The sequence below is a fragment of the Anser anser genome (genome assembly GCF_964211835.1).
Source record: "Anser anser genome assembly, chromosome: 21".
In the NCBI taxonomy this organism is placed as follows: Eukaryota; Metazoa; Chordata; class Aves; order Anseriformes; family Anatidae; genus Anser; species Anser anser.
The window spans coordinates 12,028,148-12,051,794 of NC_139742.1; the positions used below are offsets into that span (position 1 = coordinate 12,028,148).

A 23,647-nucleotide genomic window follows, 5' to 3' on the forward strand; every position below is an offset into this window, starting at 1 on the left:
ACTGAGCTTATTCTGATATTTTCAGGAAATCTTGCCTCAAATTCAACAAACAGTACTCAAACAGCTAAAAACGTTTCAGAAAGTACCACTATGCAAACACCAATTCACAAACATAGCTCCCATTACTGCTACTTGTTCGATGCAAGTAAATTAAAATACAGTACAGAACCTATTCAAATAAAATAAATACTTGCATGCACTTAAACATTCTTCTGTGTTCAGCCTATGAAACTGGGGCTCTTTTCCCAAAACCACATGGGTATTTTCAGTGCAACCATCAAACGGCCAGCCAGACAGCCAATACATTCCTGCGCTGCTACCAGACCATCCGTACTGTCAGTAAGGGGGCAAGGCGACGATTTCAAATTCTCTAGGAAAAATGTCGCTTTGCCATGGCTGCTACACAGAACTGATGACACACAAAACTGCTCAGAGAAAAGTCTCTGTAACTGACCATCACTAAAACAACACAGAATATCTCCAAAACCATAGTTACTGATGAGAAATTAAAATTATTTTTTTTTTTACATTTCAGATTGCATGGAGCAGTCTGTCACTTGCACAAGATTAACACGTTGACTCTCTGCAGCACTACTGCAAATAGCACCTCAGTGTTTATTTTATCAGCATTGCTCCTTTAATATCTTAAAAACATTCGGGAGAAAAAACAACAACATACAATTATTTCAACTTTATTTAGAGGCTTTGATGCTGCCCATTTGCCCAAACTTTGAATACCTCACTGGGATTTCTTTGATTTTTAAACAATAATTAGAACAGAAAAATCCCATTGTCAGTGTACTGTCATCAAAAAAAACATGTTTGCAGGATTTTATAAAAAGGGAATTTTTATGGTCCTTACACTACTGGACAGGGTCAGCTCCTTCACTACCAAACAAGTTAAGCCATTTGTTTCATTTAACAGCTATTCTCCCTTAACCATTTATCTTTAGTGATCTGTCATGACCTTTTCAGGCTCTCATTTGTGACAGATTCCAGATACAGTGAGTCAAACTTCACTGCAAGCAAACTATCACACCCGGATAGTTTACTCAAAAGCAGAAAACATGCCCAGTGCTGTCCTGCTTCAACACCAGCATATAAATCCTTCCTTAACAAGACAGTTCAAAATAAAACTAGAAAGCCTCTCACGTACAAATTTTAGAGACATATACTTTTATATCTGCTTAAGAACGGAAGAATGAAGAGGTTGTAAAGACAACAATACAGATAATGCTATAGCTTAAATTTAGCAATTCTACTGAATTATCAAGAATAAACGTATTTTGTAAACATTACAGCACTTAATATCTTACTGTCGAATCATTTCTTTATGGAAGGTATTTGCAGGAATGTCACAGGTCACCTACCAATGCATCATTAATCAAATTTTCACAATTTAAACACAAAGATAAAAAGCCATTCAATCATTTTAAAACAGTAATGGGGCTTTTATAATTCAAGATTCTGTCATCCCTTGGCCTTCAGGTTTTCAAAAGCATTCAGAAAGCTAATAAGAACAGTATAAAACCTTTAGAGAATGCTCCTTGTACTTTGTTTCACCTCAAATTTCTACTTGGTCGTTAAAATTTTTAAGTCTCAGAAAAGAAAAAACATCATAATTCCTAATTTTGCATAGCCTTATTTAAAAATAACAAAACAGTTGGCAAGAAGCTTTCTATTAGGAATCCTAGTTTAAAAAAAAAGAGATGGGGTCATTAAGTAATGGCCTTCTTTCAGAAGAAACATGTGCTAGCTGATGGCGGATAATAAAAATACAGAAGTGTTTTCAACTAAAAGCAATTTTTTTAACTGCTGAAATGCTAGCAACATATTCAAGTGATGTGCTCCATGATAAAATAGACCAACATAATAATGACTGCTTTAAAAACGTCTGAGATGGACAGTTAGCTATTAGAGATGGCCAAAGGCTTGAACCACTCCATTTTCCTAAGCGCTTTAGTACGGATTGATTTACCTAACTGAACATCAGTGGTGAATCGAAGCCTATGGATCATGCTGACTTTGAAGGACTTGTAATGGTGGCTACTGAGCATATCCTGAACTGTAGCTATATCGATCTGAGGGTCCTCCTCCGAGATCTCTTCTCCTCTTGAACCTGCAAAATACACCAACAATAATGAACAAGAGGTTTTAAATACGGCATACGATGCAGCTAGCGTACGGCTGTATGTGCGCACCTGCAGTAAGATTTGCACTGTGAGGACTTGCTGATTTGTTTAGGAAAGAAGAAAATGCTCAGGGCCCGTGTCTGTGGGAGGAGGAAGCTCTCACCCTCCATCCAAAGATAAAATCACTAATTTATTACAGACAATGCAGTACAAAATCATGTCCCACGTGAAAAGCAATGCAACACCCTGATGCCCAATTCTCATGGGGCACGAGACTCCCGCGGCACCGGCCCTGCCGTCCGGCACACTCGCTGTCCCCGGCCACAGCAGGATTTTCAGGCATGTTCAACACACACACTTTTACAATTTCCCTGTACTTCAGCACATCCCCTGATGGGGGTATAACACGGGCATCCCACCGCAGTGGCACTGCCCCTGCCACTTGTCTCAGGCCCGTGGTACAGACGCTGCGCTTTATTTACTGATTAGTATTCTCATTACTACTGCAGGTACCGGCTTTATAAAAGGTAACATCTCATTAAGCCCAAATACCAATTACTGAAAAAATATAACACACTTTAAAGATTTTTTGCGTTTTATGATGTTGGATTAACACCAATTTAAACATTACTATAATGTGATATATAATTTTGCACAAAGTAATTTCTATGCCAGCTGCTAATAAAGCATCTCAGCTCTAAATGATCATTCCGATGCTGTTAGATAAAGTGGTATAAATATGTTTGAAAACTGATTTAGCTTCTTAGAGAAGATACTGAAGAATGACACGTTTTGTTTAATATCCCAGCTAATGTAGTCCTAAAAGCTGAATCAACTGCCAGTTCGGAGTACTAAATTTGCTGCAGGAGATTAATGAAAACTTTATATTTTGCTGAAATTTTAATAATGGGAAGATGAGATGATGGAATTTTAGTACAGGTCTTAAAGCTGCAGCACAGCAGGCTAAGAACTTGTTGAAGACAAGCAACCGGAGCAGCCTCAGCACCAATGCTTCCCGCGCCGACCTTGCACTCTGGCGATGCACACTCCTGCCCCGCTGGGGGATCCCAGCTCACAGCCGAGCTATGGCGAGTTTCTGTATTTGGGCCCTGACAACGAGGGGACTGCTTGCTGGGAAAAGCAACAGCTCCCAGGGGAGGAAAACCCTGGCACTTGGCTCAAATCCCCGCTGTTGATTCAGAAGCAGGCTCCCTTTTAACAGGGCAATTTAGAGTTTCAGAACTACAAGCCATTTGCTTCAGCGAGGGAAGCTGTCAAGGTAGTGGCCATAAGCAGGACAAACGTAGGAGAGAGAAGAAAAAAACCCACCCAAGCAGCGAGCATTTTCCCAGCTTGCCGAGAGTGCTCCCTTTTCTATTTGCTAATTCAGTAACAAATGTCACTGCTTATGATAAATATCATTCACGTCTGCATTAAAGTAAGGTTAGCATTTGCTGCTAAATGAGTCAAAATACATGTTGAAAGCACACAGCAGAAGATTCACATTTCATAGACATTAGTCACATAAGCTTTCCATCCTGCCCACAGGAGAGCGGGTGAGATTGATGCATGCTCCTTACCGCCCGTAGCACAGCTCCTGAAACACGGATGGGAACGCATCTTAGGGGAAGGGGGGACACAGAAGGGTTAAGCGACAAATTGGGCTGGGCCATTCAACTTGAAAAAATTCCAAAAATCAAATGAAACAGTCTACATGTGAATTTATGCAGAGCCATCTTAACATTGCAACCACTCTATGCTCCGGAATGACAAGATAAATTGTAATGGCTCCTTCAGAGACATTACAATGTATTTTGTCAAAGACCCCTGTGTTAATGTCTCTATACTATGGATTATCATAATGTATCATGTCAAACTCTCATGCTGCAGTACTTCAAAGATACACTGAGATATGTCAAACTTTTTGGTGCACTTAAAAGCAGCTTGAAACACGGTGGCATGGCAGTGCCTGACAGCGCGGCAGGAGGATAGCACCGGCACAGGCTGCCTGCAGCTGAAGGCAAACCAGCCCCCGATGGGTGGGAGTGGAGGGGGGTCCCCGACGGGCCGAGGCGAGCGAGGTGCCAGCTCGGAGGAGGCAGCCTGCCCCGCCGCGGCACCACGCCAGCCGCAGAGTAGCGGGACCAGGCTGTTACACCGCACAGCTCGTGGCCGCCCTGCCTGGGCACCCCCGCACCCCCGGGGGATTACGAAGCGGGGACCTGGGGACAAGGTGGCAGGGGACACCCAGAAGCTGCAACGAACCCAAATAGCGCAGCAGGGTCACAGCCCGCAGGGCTGTACGGGAGGAACCCTGGAGAGCCCCCTCACTCTGCTTCGCTCCCAGCCGAGCGCAGGCAGGTAATTAATGCTCCCCCTAACGAAACGCTGCGCAAGGAAAAGGAGAGGCCTCCTCTCCCGAGACATTTCCAACACAGCGGTGCACTGTGCACTACCTGCCGTCATCTCCCAAACCAAGCCCGTGTTTTAATGGGGGATATGGAGACTCACCTCTCCCTCAATGGACAGGACCTTATACTGCTGTTTTTCAAGTACAGCGCTATTACCAGAAGCTTTAGCACCAACAGATGCACTGAACTGGCAGCAACCAGAAATTCAGAAACAGAAAGAACATATTAACCTCATCCCTGCATCTCCTGTGAAATGTTCTTAAAACACTTGATGAAGATGAAGACACACAAGAAACCTCTGCCAGGTACCACTGCCTTTGCGTTCCCAGCTCCCCGCCTGCCTCAAACTGTCCCCAACCTCGCTGCCTGCATTTAGTCACTGCTGAAATGGTAGGCTAAATGTCTACCTTACACGGCTTTTCTGAGGCTGAGTCTTCTCAGATTGCGTACACCCAAATTAAAAGTATTAGAAAGAAAATTAGCAGCCTGCCAGATCACATCCCGGGGAAAAAAATGTGACTGCAACTGACAATGTGAACACCTTGGCAGTGTGTAAAATTGTAGGAGTATGAACTGCTGCAGCTGAAGCAAGCTGAACAGTGGCCTTTTGCACTGGAAGCATTTCAGATCCTCTGCGTATCACATAACCTCTGCTGATTTTGTTTTATGAAGCTTTGTGAATGGATTCAGGTTTACAGAATTTCTACAGTTGCTGCTCTTGGGAGTGCAGCCAGGAACTCCACCATCAAAACAGATCATCTGTCTAAAGATGGCAAGACACTCAGACCCCTGAGGGTGCACTGGATAATAGCAGTAATATCAGTAACAACAGAGAGAAATGCCCTGCAGGGAAAAACCTGACTGCAGAGCTTGGCATATTGCTCTCACCCCGCAGCTCTGCGAGGATGTCTGCGAGACTGCCGGAATTCAGCAAGGAGAAAAGAGCCATCTCCACCAGCTGATTGGAGGAAAAATCGTAAAAATATTTTCCACATGCAAGCAGCTGTGAATAAACCTGTCAAATATTTACAGGCCTGTCAGGGTATTTGTAATGGAGATCACACTGTGGCTTTTGAATGTAAAAGCTTCTGCTTGGGAAGACAATCAAGTAAAGTGGATGCTCCAGGACTATTATTTAGCCCAAGAGCCAATCCAGCAATTTGGCTCTGAGGGCAGAGACCACTCTGTCCTGGGTGGAGCGGATTCCTATGCCAGACACAAACTCCTTCACATAAGGGCTTGCAGAGGACACGGAGATTCACTTTGCAATGACCTCTGCATTTTTGCTAATAGTCTACCTAATCAAAGAAGATTTACTTCGTGAAAAAAAAAAGGCAAAAAAAGCTGAAGTTGTGCATGGGATAGACAAGGCTTGAGATAAGAACCTGCCTGAACTGCAAAGCCCAGCTGAGAGGCAGGCAGTCCCCTAAGCCCATCACAGGGGCTTAATTACTGGGGAAGCAGGGTAGCAACTCCATGAACAGAGAGCAGGGAAAGAGCAGCCTAGAGGAAGTGTGTGGTTCTGCCCCTGGTCCCCAGGCCAGGGACAGAGCAACACATGACAGCTAAACAAGAACTGTCACGATTTTTTTCCAGCATCCTGACAGATCCACCCTGCCTGCAGAGCATGTGCCTGGAGCCAGAAGGGGGCTGAAGCTCTGGTGGGCACGGGAGCTGCCTGCAGGTCAGCGCAGCCGGTGCCTGCTGCCAGCCCGCCCTGCACAGCCACCAAGGGTTCAGCACTACAATGGGCACTACCAGGACACCTTCCGAGACCAGCCTCCCACCGCCTTTAACCATGAAGAGCTGTATTCATACCGTTATTTGTACTCAGCAGCACCTGCCAGCCCCCTGGCGTGCTTGGGGCTGTACCTGCACGGTGCAGGTTGACCCACGGTGCTGAACTCTAAGTGCAATGTAGGTAACACTACGTTAGGCCTGGTTCAGCTGAGCCTGTACTTTCACTCAGTCTCCTGGAGAGAACTGCAGACGCTGCGTGGTTGATGTTATTCTCACAGGAACTGTTTTGAAATCCCTAAAAATGAAGTTACACTGTGAGGACTTGTGATGCTGGACAGAGGAACATCCTATACAAGCGTAAGCATTCCGTGCAGCTGCGTGTCGGTTTTGTTTATCCATATCAGCTCTCTCATCTCCATCCAGAGGAGGAAGGGGACTTCCCAGCCAGGGCTGGACTGTTCTCATCTCCGCTCAGTCTGCCTGTGTAGCACAGTCAAACAAAACGTCAAACCACAGACTTTAAGAAAGGATGAGTGGTGCTTTCTGCCTGCAGAAATTGAATAAAAAGCAAAAATGGTATCAAGCACTACATAATCCTACACTTTAAGATGGCCACTGTGGTGCTTTGGAAGTCACAGCCATGGAACTGATTTTGCAGTCTCCATTTGACTGTCATTCAGAAAATTCACATATTTTCCAGTCTGGAAACAGCAGACCTGTGTTTTTTTTTAAACCACGTTGAGTGTAGAGGTTGTATTTTTGTTCATATACTTGAATTACTGTGAAATACTGAGCTACATCTGTAACTTGGTCAGCTTTCCTAACAGAAACTCCTCATTTTCAAATGTTGGAAGAGATGAGCAGTAACAAAACAGCAGGGACCAGAAGCATGAGCCTGGACATAAAAAGTTAGAAAGCTGGAACAATGAGTCCTATCCAAAAGGGACACTTGTAAGCAGTAGGGGATATATAAAAATGACTTATTAGTAATATCACAATATAGAAATGCTGCATGTAGTATAGTTTCTTAAAATATTTCAGATCATATTCGAGAGCAAAAGAATTTTCTGTATTTTCTGTATTTTCTTGATAAAAAAAACAAAATATAAAGTTAACTGCATTGCAGAAATGTCCCCTTATTACTTACTGTACTATATATTGCTTAATGAAAGTTCTTAATTGTTATACAATTAATTACATACACAGAGGCCCCAATTACATTTTCCAATAAGACATTGGCTTTGGTACAGGTCTAAAGGCACTAAACCAATTTTAATATATTAAGACCAATTTCCCTTGAATACTAATTACTATCTAATGATAAAATGAGAAAGAGGAACTTTCCAGAAGTAAGATGGCAAGTACAAAACTAAATTAGCCATGAATACTTTGTTACTACGCATAAAAGCATTTCACATTACAAAGTGCAAGCTTTTAGTTTAAAGATAAATCTTAGTGCAAGTTAAATAGTTCTAAATGTTGGAAGCAGTTTATTAGTTTGAATGCTATTAGTAAAAGTTGGATAGGTAGAAGATTTCTCTGTGTATATTTTTAATAATGGAAAGTTTTCTGTTTCATTTAGTACATGTAAATATAAACTTTCTGTTTGCCCAAGGGAAGATGGCAGCTATTTTACTAGCATATGTTTGGCATCATATATATGTGTGTGTGTGTATATATACATATATTATATTAATGAATGATATGAGACTATGAAGAGTGCATTCTAAAAAATAGTTATTATAACAGTTTTTTCCTAAGTGGCATATTTAAGCTAAAATAATTTAAATGAAAACAAAATGCACAAAATATTTCATTTTGATGTTACAATTTTCAAGTTATTTCATTTATAGCACAACATTGTTATTATTTCCTTTTAATGCCATGTCAAAAGATAGCTCCTTAAGCACTACAAAATCCAATTTTTCAGTTTGTGTAGGGGAAACTAGGCTGTGTGCAATGCATGAATTTATGACTGATCTTACATACTGTATTGTCCTTGAATATGTACGTGTGTAGAGAGTTCACGGCATGGGTGTTTCCCATATATCCTGATAGCAGGGACAATGGAAGATGACTTTAAATTCACACACTTTTGGGGGGAGAAACTACAAGCAGAAGACTTCTCTTGCATTCTTTATTGGAGTTTGGTGTCAGTTCAGAGAACACTCAGTTACAGCACGAGAGAGAAGACGGAGTATGTGCAAACATTTATTATTTTGCCTAGAGTACTGTCAGCACCAAGCAAACCAAAATAGTGACTTGCTTTTGAACTGTTTGAAATGTCAGTTTTGGCTTCACTTTCAAACACACACAAAACCCACGCATGGGACAAAAAGCCACTCACTACCTGCACGATGACGCTGCAGCAGCCTGATGAGAAGGCAGCACAGGGAGGCTGTCGGGGCTCGGTCCCAGGCATGCCCAGCTAGTGGTAATCCCTGTCCCAGCAGGGGCTCCAGGCCACACTCTTGGAAGAGCTCTGATGGTTTGCAGGCCAGGACAGCTCACGAATTCACAGTGCTTTTGACTCTACAGCTTCAGGGACCTATCTCGCACCCTTCCTAAGCTGTCTTCTGCACAGAAGCTTGCGTTCATGTGTGTGCTGCCTAGCCTAGAAGGGACGTGGCTGCTGCACAAGGGCTCCGGCAAAAGGTGAGTGTTCCCTCAGTGTTCTGACTGATGTCTGCTTTGAGCCCAGGCCTCCGAGGCTCTCCTGCACCTGCCAGGGCTACGGATTTGGGACTGATGCAGAGCAGAATGAATGCCTGCTGCTAAACTACTTACAAACTTCCAACAGATTTATGATCAAAGTAATGATGCAACATGAACCTAGTAACCCATGAGAAGTAAAAGCATCAGTAAGAATACCTGCAAACCACAGCAGGGATGTTTCCACAGATTATGAAAATATGTTAAAACGCAGTGTATGATACCTACTTTTAATTACGGAGCCTGCACACAAAAATTCTATTTTTGATCAAAATATGCAAAAACCTAAGAAAATATTGGAAGTGCACATCTTTTCACAGACTAAAAATCAATACAAAAACAATAGCTGGGATGCCGATGTCAGGGAATTCTGGCCTTCGGAAGAGTGTGACTGGATTAGTGAGGTTAAAATTGCTCCATTTCTTCATGCACAGCACAAACCTCTTCTACTTTTCACATCATTCTCTCCTGCAGTTTCTTAGAACCACTTTATGAAGAAATGAAGCAGGAGTGCCAAGAATATTTTGGGAGCAAGTTCGATACTTCCCAGAATGGCAGCCAAAACTATGAGTGCTTAATCTCAGCTCCAGCACTGACGTACCACCACAGAGCTCATTGCAGCTGTCTCGATTTTGCTATACCTTACACAAGAACAGAGTCTATTGCTTGCCACTGGAGTTAGGAGTTACTTCAGTGATGCTCTGCTGTCTTTCCGGAATAAAATATGAAATGCTATATCAGAAAAGCATAAATGAAAGGGTCTAATCTTTGCAAGAAAGAAAAAAAAGTATGCTTCTTGAAACAGACACTTACTATGACTGTTTGCAGCAAATACTCCAAGCATGGTCTTGACTGAGACCATAAATGCCATCAGTTTCCTCATTAGTTCTATCAAAATTTTGACAGCTAGTGCACAATGAAAAAGACCAAAAGAGTATGACTGCTGGAAAGAATGATGAATGGAGCAAAATGAAATGGAGGACAAACCCCAATCTATGTTAAATGTCCATTTTGTAAGTTTCATATTATTTCTTGCAAAGTAATAAATCAGAAAATAATGTTAGGACCATTAAGATAGTAACAGTAAAAATGTTTCAGAATAGCTGGAGAGATGACTATTTGTCTACCTTTTTAAAAATCATTATACTACTCTACTTATAGTTTCATGGTTAATTTCTTTAAATTCAATTAAAAAAATACATCAGTGCCTCCTACAGCAGTATTGACATGGCAAAATATACTGCAGACCAATCGCTTTATTCACTAAATAGTGTCTGCAACAGAAAAAACTTTGTATTTCCAGTGTTTTTCAGGCTTGGTCATAACTTTACAGAGCAGAGTTTAACAGAAAAAAAGATTAATCATAAAGTGATAAACAGGATGCAGACTATTTACTAAAAGGTATGAAAAATCCATCATTTCCCTCTGGAATATTCTTTTGGCACAACAGAGAAATGCCTCAGGAAAGAGTCTCATCAAAACTTACTTGCCCAGACAGTACAGCTTGTATTCCAAAATACATAACTTATGTGAGTTTAAGCAATTTACAAGAGCAAAAGTGAAAAGGGCAAACGTACTGTTCTCTCGGACAAGGCAGAATTCCAAAGTGCTCTGGCTCTCCAAGGTACAGTCTAAATCTACTGGGACATTAGGTTCACTCTGCTTCTCCAGCCGATACTGAGGACCTGAAACATAAAGTAACTTGTAAAATCATCTGTTTTCTAACAAAGTGATGGCTTATCACGTTCAACTAATATGAGATTACTTACAGCCTAGAAGTAAGGCAGGAAGGTGCTTACGTTTTAAAGTTCTTATCCAAAGGGAAGAGCCCTATCATGAAAAGGTGGAGGATGGTGTGCAAGAAAACAAAATATTCCAGACGTCTACAGCACTCCAGCAATGCTACCCACCATGTTTCTAACCAAGTTCCAACCAACATTTCTGTATTATTCCTATGCTAAATAGCATGGATTGTTAATTAATAATCCTGTATTAAATACCCTGCCCATGCTGCAAGATAGGGGCATTGCCTGTTGTAAGAAATTCCTACCCAGATCTTGGTGTGTACCTATCCTGCATTATTTGGGCATTTTTCCTTATGCGAAAAGCATGATGTGTTGCTGCCCTCTGCTCTGCCCTCTCTGTAGCTCTACATACAGAAAACATGTTCATTTTCAGGAGCAAAAACATTGCTCCTCATGCTGGAGAAAAGGAATCTGTTTCTTTGCCACAGGGTGGGAGAGGACCCCAGCAAACCCCCTTGGTCTTAGGCACTGTGAAAAACAAAAGTCTGCCTACTAGGCTGAACAGATCCCTGAAAAACTTCAAGTGATACAGAGCACCTTAACACAGCAAAATATCTGACATGTATATGTCCAGATATAACATATATGGACATGTATGTCTTAATATAACAAAATAACTGGAATAATGAAATAATGAAATCTATTCCCTCCTTATTAGTATCTCAAGTATTTCTGAATGCTTTCCTGACTTTGAATTATGATAGTATATGATGAAATATTTAAAACATATAATAAAATTAAGCATTTTAGCCTCCATTGGCATGCCTAAGAAATGGAATCTGTTAGACAATTAATTCTGAATTCACTACAGCAGACTTCCAATTACAGCTTCCCATTTTGTACCCCCAGAAGCCATGTGAAGTGTCCACTGCGCTGCCCAAGTATGTTCTGCTCCTGAAGCGGTGTCATTTCTCCATAAAATAGACCTCCCTTGTTGCCTGTGACTTTTGGAGCAGACGTGGAGACGGGCTCTTTGCAGGCCTGGAGGAAGGCGCAGCTTCTCCCTCCGTGCACAGTGCGACCAGCACCTGCACGGGCAGCTGGCTGAAGCTTTTACAGAATGCACTGCACCTCAAGAAACAGCAGACACAGCTCACAGAGGCACAAATTGCTTATATACTGCATATACTGCACCATCGCTTATCTTCTCACAGCTACTGGAAACGTGACTCGGAATTTGAAATGAAGAACAGAGGCTTGGCTTGTGGGGAGAAGCAAAATGTACTGAACTGAAACAATCATCGAAGTAGTAAGTCAATTTGTATTTAAAAACCGGTGTAGGTTTAGAAACTTGTGAGGATAACAGAATCAATGACAGCAAAACCTGCTTGCTTTGTCCGTTTGTTAAATACAGCTTCCCAAATTCCTAAACACCCAAATGTTGAACGCTACCCAGAAATGGCAAAGCCAGCAGAACTGCTGTTTGTGATCTGAACTGCTGTGTTGCTGGCACCTGTGACCGAACCCAGCGCTCCAGCTGCTGCTACCACAGACGAACCGCCGGCTCTCGACAGGGCCTTCAGGCCGTGACCAGCGGGGCTGGGGATCTGCTCGCGTCAGCAACACACGGTGCGCCCCTGCTCCCCGCCTCATCACGGCAACTCTCCCGATCCCATGTTTCCCAAGCTCTTGTTATTCCACTTCTATTTCCCCATCCCAAAAACATATACAACATGCTAATAAAATGAAGAAGTGGAATTGCCCCCCTCGGAAACACTGGTGTCTGCACAGGTCACACCTGAGACCTGTCCGGTGAGACGAGCACATCGCTGCCCTAAAATGCACTCCTAGCTACTACACTATCACCTACCCCACTGAACCATTTCTATTTATACAGCGTTTCATTTGCTTGGTAAATTGTTCTTCATCTGATAAATTGTTTTGCACAGTTTGTGTCAAGATTGTATTAACTGTCAGTACAGTAACAGAACTACAGGCCAAAACCATGAAATACCATGAAATTCACAGAAAAGTATAAATGGACTTCTAGGCGGTACCTCCTCTTAAAAAACATATCTTAAATGTCTGTACCTCACAACAGCTGAAAAACATTAGGCTGGTTCTGCAAGGGAGTTTTACTACCGGACTTCTCTCACAAGTTCAAATGATGTAATTGTAGCAGAAATATGATGTTATTTAATGGTCTCCTAACAGAACACTGCTCTGGGAATTCCAACAGAATTTCAGGTTATAATGCCAAAGCTGGATTTTACGGGTTTCTGTAACCTGATGCAAATGCTCTGCAGGGCTGTAGGGGAAGCCTTGGGAAGCATGGCAGAGGGCGGCAGCAGCGGGACGCCCCGCTGGGCCACGAGCTCCTCGCGTGTCGAGCACCAGGCCGGGGCTGCAGCCAGCCGCTGCTGCTACGCTCCACAACAAACCAGGAGCGGGTACGTCAGCGTGGAGTTTACCAGGGCAAAACACCCAGAAGACAAAGCTAATGAATGCGAACTCCTGTTCTAGTCCTGTGATTTTGTCACCAGTACTTGGAGAGAGAAAAACTGTTGCTGCGTTAAAGCAAGCAGGGCATGGAAAAACAAACATGCATGTATATATAGAGGTAGGAAAGAACCACGACAGCTGTTTGAAACCAGCCACAATACAGTGAAAGAAAAGTGGCTATCCTCTCAAGCAAAGTCTTTGGTCAAAAGCTCGCAGAGACTTGCTCAGGGCCCCAGCGGCACCCAGGCCGCGGGGCGGGCGCAGAGCAGCCTGGGCCCCTCAGCCCTCTGCCGGGCCACGCCGCCGGCACGGTGCCCTGCACGGGGGAGCACACGCTAACCCCACGCTGCAGATACTACCGGCGACAGCGGTTTCCCTCATCTAGGCTTATTTTAACGTACCGGCAGAACAGCAGCTGCTGAGAAGCAGGGTGTCCCCACCGCCGCGCACCCCCTCCCCCTGACAGCCCTGTTCAGCCACCCACACCATTCGTGGCTGGTTTCTGCTTGCAGATACCTATTGTGCTTTATTATTTCAAGATACCCCTTACAACAGAGGAAGGCTTATCAGGAATTAAAACGAGACAACAAAACAAACTCCAATAACTCATCCATAGCATTATTTTCCTATGGAACAACACAAACGTGTCCCAGGAAGAATCACGGAGCATAATCAAATTAAGCGGCTCTCTTACAAAAGGCGAATGGCCATCCGCATAACAACAAACCAATTCTGTTGCCATTTAAGCAGCAAAGCCTTCAGAATGGGGTTTTGAAAGCATGACCCATCAGTTCTAATTTTTAAAACTTATCCTTTCAGTCAAGACTAGAAAAAGGCCCATTCCAACTTTTATCTTCACTACAAAGTGCTGTTATCTTGGGCTGATGTCAGGAGCTCTATCTCTCTTTCTGCTGACAAGCAGAGACGAGAGAGATAAGATTGGGAACGAATCTCACTTCTCTGAGTAAATAAATAATCAATACTCATCTAAATGTAAATGAGAAAGTATCCCCCTCTGATAACAGGGCTCTTATCAAACAGCCAATTTTCTACAGACATTTGGCCTCAACCAAATCACCATCATTCAGCCCCAGCCTAATGGCTAAAAATCGTAACTAAATTGAACCGATCACCAGAGATCAACTAAGTTCAGCCATGGCTACTACAGGTTCAAATGTTTGGAATGCAATTTTTCCCCCATTAACTTTCAATAGCAATGAAGAATACCACGGTCAGGGGTTGAATCTGCACAATAAACAAATACTAACACTTAAAAAGAGAAGGCGGCTTTAAGGAAAACCCTGAACAAAAGCCATCCCCATCTGCAAACAAGTTAGTAGGATAAAATAACAATTATAGAAAGACTTACCTCAATATTTAATGTTTGTGGAGGTCAAACCTAACCTTAACTAACCAGACCAGTATAAACAAAAACCTCAAATGGTTTAAAACAGAACCTGTATTTCTACAGTGTCAGTCTCTGCAACAAAACACACTATGTCCTGCTCAGCCTTTATCTTTACCTTGCTCTCATGAGCTCCTGAATTCTCACAAAGTCCCAGCTCCAGCTATACTCTTTTGTCAACCATTTTCACGCCCTTTGTCATCCATGCATTTGTTCAAAACATTTTTGAATTTCTGATTTCCATAACATCGACTCCCATAATTTATTGCACCGTGTGAGAAAAAGAATTCCCTTTTGTCTCAAAACATCACTGCCTACCCACTGCTTTCGGTGCCACGTAGTTCTTGTTTTATGAACAGCAGTGATAAAACCCTCCCAATTTACCATCTGTACCACATGCACTTCATGGACTCGACTCCTCTTGTACCCAGTCATGTCTTTTCCAAACTAGAAAAGCTCTTCTCTGCTTTACTCCTCATTTCACGTCTGATCCATTTCTGCACTCATCTATTTCTGTATCTTTTTAGCTCTGTTTTTATCCTTTTTGAGATAAAATATAATAATTAAGATGTGGGCACATCATGATTTATGCACTGGCATAATAATGCTTTCTGTTTTGTTCCCTACTCCTTTCCTAATTTCTAATGTTCAATTTGTCTTTCTGACTGCTCCTAAGCACTGAGCTGAAGTGTTCAGAGAACTATCCATGCCGACTCCAAGATACTTTTCTTGACTGATGGAAGGTAATTAGAGCCCATCATTGTATACATATAGTTACGGTTGCTTTTCACCATGTATATTATTTTGCACTCATTGACACTGAATTCCCTCTCTCATTTTATTGTCCTGTCACTCAGCATTGTGAGATACCTCTGCAGCACTTCACAGACAGCTTTTATTTGCACTATTCTTGCTTCTTTTGTATCAACAGCACATTTTGTCACATCAGCATTCACATCCTTTTCCATGCTGCACATTAACTGAACAATGCAGGTTCCACCAGTTCCACTGGAACTCCACCAGTAACCTAGTTACTAATAACGGAGAGCCATTATTCCTATTCTTTGTTTCCTGTCTTTTAATCAATTATTAATCCATGTGAGGATCCTCCTTCTCATCCTGTGACAGCTTAATTGCTTTATGAGCCTTTGTCAAATCTTTTTGGAAATCTAAGCATACTATATAAAACACATCAGCCTCATTCAGATGGTCTCTGGCTTCCTCAACGGCTGCTCACGTTTGCGAGGCACAACCTCCTCTACAAAGGCTGTGCTGATTTTTTCCTCAGAGTACTGCATATGTCCATATGTTTTTTGCTATAATTTTAGTGAGCTTAGTAAGGAAGCCAAGGTATGCTGGTCTCTCGTACTCTTCCAAAGAACAGGAGCTGTATTTGCTGCCATCCACACCCCTGGGAGAAAGGCCGGCAGGAGCACCACACCGCACGTCACATTTAACAGTGCAGCATTTCTATATCCCAGCTCTCCCAGAACTCAGTGACTGCTGTCCGGTCACGGTGATCTGCTACCATTGTGGAGTCGTTTTAGAACTTACTCTATAGGCAGAGCTCCTCAGACACCTCTGTACAGAAAAGCTCTGGAATTAGGACACTGCAGCCTCCGGAACACGAAGCTGCCGCGGGAGCAGCTGGGAGGGGAGCAGGCTGCCGGGCTTCAGCAGAGGTAGCGAAACTTGTCTGGTTTTACAGCAGACGAAGACTGTCCCCAGTGAGTCAGCCAACACTGTGCCAGGAGCTGTGAGGCTGCCTGAACATCTGTGGTGTGAAGGATGCTAGTTTTTGGCCCGTAACCCAAAACAACCCAAGTTTACGTGGTGGTGCTGGAGGATCTCCACGTCCCTGAGACCAGCGCCAGGCGCACCAAGAGGGGTCAGGCCGCACTGAGGCTCAGCGCCACGCACTCGCAGCACACGAAGCAGCTCTCCCTTCTCCTGCACACACCCGGCCTTCCCAAACCCTGCTTTGCCTCCCTCCCGCGCGGAGCAGCGTCCTACCACCAGGAAGGGTGGCAGGCACCTGGCACTGACCTGTGCCGGCGCAGGACCGCAAACGTCCCTGCAGCAGTGCCAGGCACGCACTATCGCACGTGTGCAGTTGCAGTTCCAAAATAGCACACAAGAAATGCGAAATTTAAGGACAGTTTGGCAGTCATCGCCTAACGGTCATGGCAGCAGAGGCCAGGCAGACAGTAAGTAAGCAAAAATGAATGTGAGAGAGGTAAGACAGGAAAGTAGTCAAAATAAAACATCTGATAAACATTTAATGTTGATGTCTGTGGTACTTCCCTATTTTAAGTTTCTTCTTTCACAAGGATACATGATTTACTGCTTTACTGCTCCAATCCCAGGTTTTGAAAGGGTGATTTCTTTTTAGTTTAAAGTATGTTTGTATTTATTTTTTGTTACCACTTTCTTATTATTGCTGGAAATATGCTACAGCTATTACAAGGTTATAAACAAGAGGAAGTTTATGTCTATCATTTCAAATAGTCTGTCAAAAAATATCAATTGTGCTAAATGTAAGACTGCTGGATTCCAGCTTTCGCTCTGCCAGCCCATGGGTGGCACAGGGAAGAAGTAAAACAGCTCGGTCTGGACACTCATTTGATACTGGTTGGGAGCTGGCAAACTGTGCCATCACATTGTCTGCACCGGAACGCAGCTCCCAGGAGGTGCAGGGGAAGACCGGGCTTCCCATCAGTGCTAGACACTGACCTTTGGTTGTAGGATGGGGCAAAGATTATAAACGAAAGAAGACTGAAGGAGAGGGATCAATACGTTGCAGAAAGCAAAGAAACTGAGAACACAGAGAGGTCCCAGGCCTCCTGCTGTAGGATTTTTCTTAGAACATGACAGAAGGGGCAAAGATTTCATTGTGTGCTTGGCAGTGACAATAAAACAACAGAAAATATGTAAACAGTTTGAGAGGAAATAGCTGTAAAGCCAGAATGTTTACATCTCAAATCCTGCTGCTACGAGGACATCTTAAATCTGTTTATCCGTTAAAAATCTCCAAAGCCCCTCAACACCTCTGAAGTGGAATAAAGATTTTATCATTACAAATGCAAATACTGTTAATAAAGATATTTGAATAGTGAAAACAAACTTTTAACAATATGCACAAGCATGAGACTTTTTCTTTTAGCCCAATCTGCTTTTTCTTAACTTGCACTGTTGTGACATTACCAAATTTTACACACAGTTATCTGCTGCTCTCCGCAGAAATACAGATGGTTTTTGTAGAAATAAACAGTCATTTATATGAAACAATTGTAAAATAGTTTATGGAAACCAGTGGTGTAATGCATTCAAATAAATGCCAGGACCGGCTGATGGAGAGCCAAGGTGTTAAATCACACTGCTTAAGAATTCAGCTGTGGGAAACAGATAGTAAATCCAGAGTGACAGAATTTCCAGTGATGGCAAAGGTTTCTGACATCTAGTCCAGTACACAAAAACTACAGCAGTTCAAACCCATTTTACTTAACACTACCTTGACAGCCAGTGAAATTAAAGAATTTAGTCAAAAGCCCCTTAAAAAGAAACAAACACACTTCATTTATGTATTGCTCTTTTGTAGAACAGAAAGCATGCAGCGCGACTAGCAGCAAACTAGTCTGCAGAATATTAACAGAAGTATTTTATTTAATTTCTACTGCAGGCCTTTATTCTTTTTACATTAGCATCACAGCTCTAAATAAAGCTGAAAACAGAAAGAAATCACCGTGTTTTATCTATAACACAATACACCAATGGCCAAACCACAACAGCCGTATTTTTTATATACATATATAAAACGTGTATTGTCGATCACAAATGTAAGAGACAATGTGCAGGTACTTGTCTGTGCGGGTTAGTGGCAGGGCAGCACACACGACGGCTAACACACCACAGGTCCCCTCCACGAGCTGCTGCCTGAAGGACGGCAGCAGTACGAACACCCTGAGATCCAGGCACAGAAGGCTATTTGTGAGGTACATCAACGTAAAGTCTCTGCACCGCTGACTTGAATTATAAAGTGAGGAAGGTGCTTTCCCCCGGTTACGGGTGTATAAGCAATAGTATTGCAACAAGAGTAATATAACCACCCAGGCGGGTGCTTTGCAAGCTTCACAAAAAGCTAGCAGGATGGAGGTGGCGCCATGAACGCACCCCTGGTGTAAGAGTAGTATCTTCTTTCATCAGAGTGGATAAAATAAACAAAAAACCTCTACCATCCAAACACTGAACTGCAGAATTTAAAATGTCACATAAATTACAGCTTTATTACCAATCCAGAAGAACCAATAAATGTATGATTTCAATACCAACAGCTCTAAAATAGACTCGGTCTAATATTTCACTTTAATTTCAGAGGCCAGACGTGAAAAATTTTCCTCAACAATTCAGGCTGATGTCCAGACCCCATCAGCCCAAATGCACAGGACTAACGAGCTATTTCTATTCTGACAAACTATTCACAAACTTTATTCCCTGTGAGCGGCTCCATGTCCACCAGCATCTCTGCCCCCGTCATATCAGCATCTGCGCAGCATCAGCGGGCTAGTGAGAAAGGGCGCACTGAAATAAATTATTACTGCTGCAAAACAGAGGTGGAGATTGTAGGCAGAAGGAAAGACTTTCAAGCAGCCTCTGTCACACCCTCTCCAGCACAGAGGTGCTCACACCACACAATACCAACCCAAAGGAAATTTTGCTAGAGAAATAATGGGCAAACAATCTAGCCAGCTCCTCGCTGCACCTGGCAATGGGATAGACACAACTGGGAGAAAGTTGTGATATTTGGGGGCTCTATGTTTAAACCTAATCCGTCTTTTTTTTTTTTTTAATAGATTTCCTCTTTGGTGAAAAGGGGGCAGACAGCAGGAGAAAGTCTGGCCAAGGATCTACATGTATTGATGTTTTTAAATTTATATCCTGCTAGTGTAAACAGCGCAATGCAAGGAAAAACTGTACTTCTAAGTATTTCCAGGTAAAGCCATTTATAACTGAGGGCAGCAAACTCTGCAGGAATGCTATAATTATCCAAAACAAAGCACTGAGAGCCAAGGAAACTCAAAACCACCATTAAGCAGAAAAGCACGCATGTAAGCACAAGGAAATACAAATTAATTGGCTCTTCACTGTCACAGATGCTGGGGCTTCCATCTCCAAAAGTCAGAGCAAACATATGCATCGCCTACTCTAACATATTTACTTTTAATTTTAAGCTCCTCGGTTATCATCATCCAATGACAAAATCAAACTTAAGTGACAGTTCCTTCTAACCGTGGTTCATCTCTTAAAAATGCTTTAATCACAGGCTCGTGGTTTTACATGGCTCCTTTCATCTATTATCTCTGTATCTCTACGTACGCATATTCCAGCCGTTTCTTCTTGTCCACTATTCCCCAGACAGCTAGTTCCTAATTTTTGGTAATTTAGAAACTGAAATTGAGATGTGTACGTCCTAGAAAGCAGATTCTGTGTTTGAAATCTATAACGAGGCTCCAGGAAAGCCAGTGTGCGTGCAGCAACGGCCCGGGCACCGGCTTTAGGCACTCCGAGGGCTCCCCAGACCCGTATTTGCCTCCAGAGCTGAAGCCGACGGCCCTGGAGGGAGCCAGCACAAAGCACACGGCCCAGACTCACCGCCTGCCCGGCAGCTCTGCGTTAGCAGCTGCGGGGGGACAAACGGGGCAGGGCACTGCAGCACCCAGCCCCGTGCGCGCAACCTGAACTGCTGCGATACGCCGGGAATGAGAACACCACGGGACAGGTTTAAACGAAAACCTTCAGTCTGACGGCATCCCAGCGATTTCCCTTGGGCCTGGCAGGGTACTTGACAATAAGTGGTTTTTCACACAAATAGTGTCTTTGTATAATAGTTTTTGCTTATCACCTGCATACGTTTTGAATAAAATGTGTTTATAAACAGTTTCAGAAGCATGTTTGAAACATGAAACTTGACATTAAAAGTGGTGCTGAAACTGCTATGTTAGAAAGTGAATTTTCAAAACAAAAACCTCAGATCTCTTTTCCCTTGTTACTCTCTGAATGAAAGATAAGCTTCATGTTTGCATCAGTGCTCCTCACTTTGAGCTTCTGTTCTCGAGGTTCTGAAGGATAACTGAACAGCCGTGTGCAAACAAATCTCAAACACAGGAATAGCAAACCGCTACAAACCACAGTTTTGTAATAGACTGTGCTGCTCGCCACAGCTCTGGGTTACCTGGTGATGGAACAGACCAGAGTTGCAAAGGCCAGTTAAAATAATTCCTGTGGTAGAGACTAAAATACAATACGGGGGCTTTTATTCCTATGTTCTATCCCTGTTTCTTAAATTTTTCTCTTTGTTACTCAGCTTCCTTTGGCAGTGAGACAATACACTTACCCAGATAAGGAAGATTATTTTAGACTATTTTTGGTCACTTTACACATTTTAAAGAATGCAAAAAGCAATAGTTGACAGCTGTTAGGGACTTCGGTGTTATTGTAAAGCAGCTGTTTTCATTTATAGAAAAAGCACCGTTCTTTCTGCAAGCTGAACAGAATACTAAGTTAATAACTCACTCTAACCTGCGGAAAATACAGGTCATGTCTGTGAAATGTTGGCAGAAGATATTGTTTATAACAATTAAACTTGTATAGCATTTTGTTCTTAAAAGGACTGAGCATTTCTGGTTCAGGGATGTTTACAGTTTGAAGGAGCTATTAAATAATAATCAGTAGCATGTTCATCCTGCAAAGAATTTCTACTTAAAATCTGACAAGATTAATCAGACAAGGCTTCTCTGTTCACAAGAAATTTCAAATGAAGAGAGGCTGACACGGACCAGAAACAGGCAGGATTATTCTAATGTTTCAGCATTTTACATTGTTTAGTTTTGTCTCTTGTTTCCTTCTAAGAACATTCAGTTGTTATAAACGGATATCAGTGCTTAATTTGTTTGAAAACAAAGCCTCTACACATATTCTCTTTGCCTTCTTATTTATTTTACATTAGTATTTATAGTCCATTCAGTCAAGCTCTGGAGAAAAGGCCACTGGCATCCTAGAGAGTATATTTGTTGAAGAGCAAAAGGTATGTATGAGACAGATGAAAGGCAGGGAAGATAACTTTCAAGCATACATATAGTTCCTGCACATATTTAATTTGAGAATCACCATGGCATCAAGATACACAAAGCATCAAGAATAAAGTCATCATCTTCCTTATGTTCTTAAAATCGTTAGCCATGCAAACATGCTTTATAGAAAATACTGAATGTGGGTTTTAGCGCAGATATAAAAAACCTGATACGATCAACTTGCCTACCGCACGATGTGGGATGCTGTCAGACCAAGCCTGAGCTGCGCTGTGCTAGCTGAACAGAAGGGTCTCTGCATTTCATCTTGGAACAACTCTGTTTTCTTGGTCTAACTGAGAGCCTGCATATAAAGCAGGATTTAAAAAGTACCTCTACCATAAGCTAAATTCCTAGTGTAAGCCGGACTAACTAGCTGGGTAACATGTAAGTATTGGTAAAAGTAAGACCAGAAGAAATACACACCGGACTGACTGTGTAGAAAAATGGTTTAGCAGTAGAACGAATCAACAGTTATACTGATACTGGTATTTTACAGTTACACAACATGATCTGTATGTCTTCCAGGATTTTTCTGCAAAACATGAGGGTGGGATCTTAAAAGCATACCTAAAGTCTACTCCTTTTTAAAGTTAATATTGAGACTAACTGACTTCTAAGAAGCAGAATTATACTGAATACTAAACCACCCAAACCTCACCTTCTAAAAAGGCTTTTCAAGACTCCGTTATTATATCCGTCCAAATTCTAGACAGCACCATATCTGACATTTTCACTGATAAATTTAGGAAGAATGAGAAGTTCTTATGCTCCTGATTTCAAGCATGTCATTCCCTTCCCATAGATCTGCTGCATTTCAGACCGACTTTATATTTAAACCTTCAGCTGCTGGAGCGCTCACAAAGTTCAATAATATTTTCAAAGTGCTCCAGACATATCAGGATTATACAAAGCAATCCTTACATCATCTGTGCATATTAGCGTACTCTACAGAGCCATTATCACAGCATCTCAGCGCTGCCCAGGTCAATGAGGCATGCCCAACAAGGTACCTGTAGAACCGAATGGAGCTTTCAGCTCTTCCCTCCTCACTGCCTTGGAGCACCGTGGTTAGGGTATCATCCAAACCTTATTCTCCTCCTCTCCCATTCTGCCTATTTTGAGAAAGCTGTCTTGCATCAAAGATTCTACTGAGCCTCCCTCAAGGTGGTCCATCGCTGGATTTGTTGCAGGAAGACACAGGTCAATAGATGGAGGCAGAAGTGGGCTACAACCTTTTTTTTATACAAAGTACAAAGAAAGAAATGGAAAAAGCATTCTAATTGTGTCTAGCTCTATTTAGATATTATGTTAGATATTTAGATATTATGTTAGATAAAGTTACTGCAAACAATTCAAAGAGAGATCCCAGAGGTGGATCCTCTGGGAGCTCATTCCATGACCAGGAGTGTTTTATTTTCAGCTCTCATGTAAAATATGCATTTGCAATATGTGCTGCTGAGCATGCAATAGGTTAAACAAACTGATGATAAAGTATTCTACTTAGTTATTTTTCATTACCATAGGAAAACATCAATTACATTTTCTATTTTATGAGTGAACACAAGGGAATCCATTACAATCAGAGAGAGCTTATATGGCTGTTTTTGCTGCTTCTTTCCTAAGCAAAAAGAATAGTTAGTTTTAAAGACAATGAAACCAGCCCACTGAAAGGCAGGCAAACCAGCATATCTGCATCCAGTTCCTATCCCGGTTTATCCAGCCTGACTCCAACTAATTGAACATCTGCCTCAACAACTTCCTCTGCAGATTTATCTTCTCCAGCACGTAGCACTGACTGTTTGTTACAGACTTTTCCCTAACTTGCCACCATTCACATATAATTCTTCCAGTTTGTTATTTGGGCGTGTGGCAA

The 23,647-nt window shown here is 42.4% G+C and overlaps 1 protein-coding gene across 8 annotated transcripts in view; it reads right to left on the reverse strand.

Moving 5' to 3' along the window:
* Nucleotides 1-23,647, reverse strand: part of MAPKAP1 (MAPK associated protein 1) — a 106,904-nt gene that overhangs the window by 18,274 nt on the left and 64,983 nt on the right. For 6 of the 8 annotated variants that reach the window (XM_083807252.1, XM_083807253.1, XM_083807247.1 and 3 more), the window contains 2 exons: nucleotides 10,573-10,680; nucleotides 1,979-2,119 (listed from right to left, as the gene is read on the reverse strand). In XM_083807252.1, the coding sequence (XP_083663378.1) occupies nucleotides 1,979-2,119; nucleotides 10,573-10,680 (249 nt within the window). The remainder of the gene's footprint in view (nucleotides 1-1,978; nucleotides 2,120-10,572; nucleotides 10,681-23,647) is intronic. The other 2 variants (XM_083807255.1, XM_083807254.1) reach the window with 1 other exon arrangement.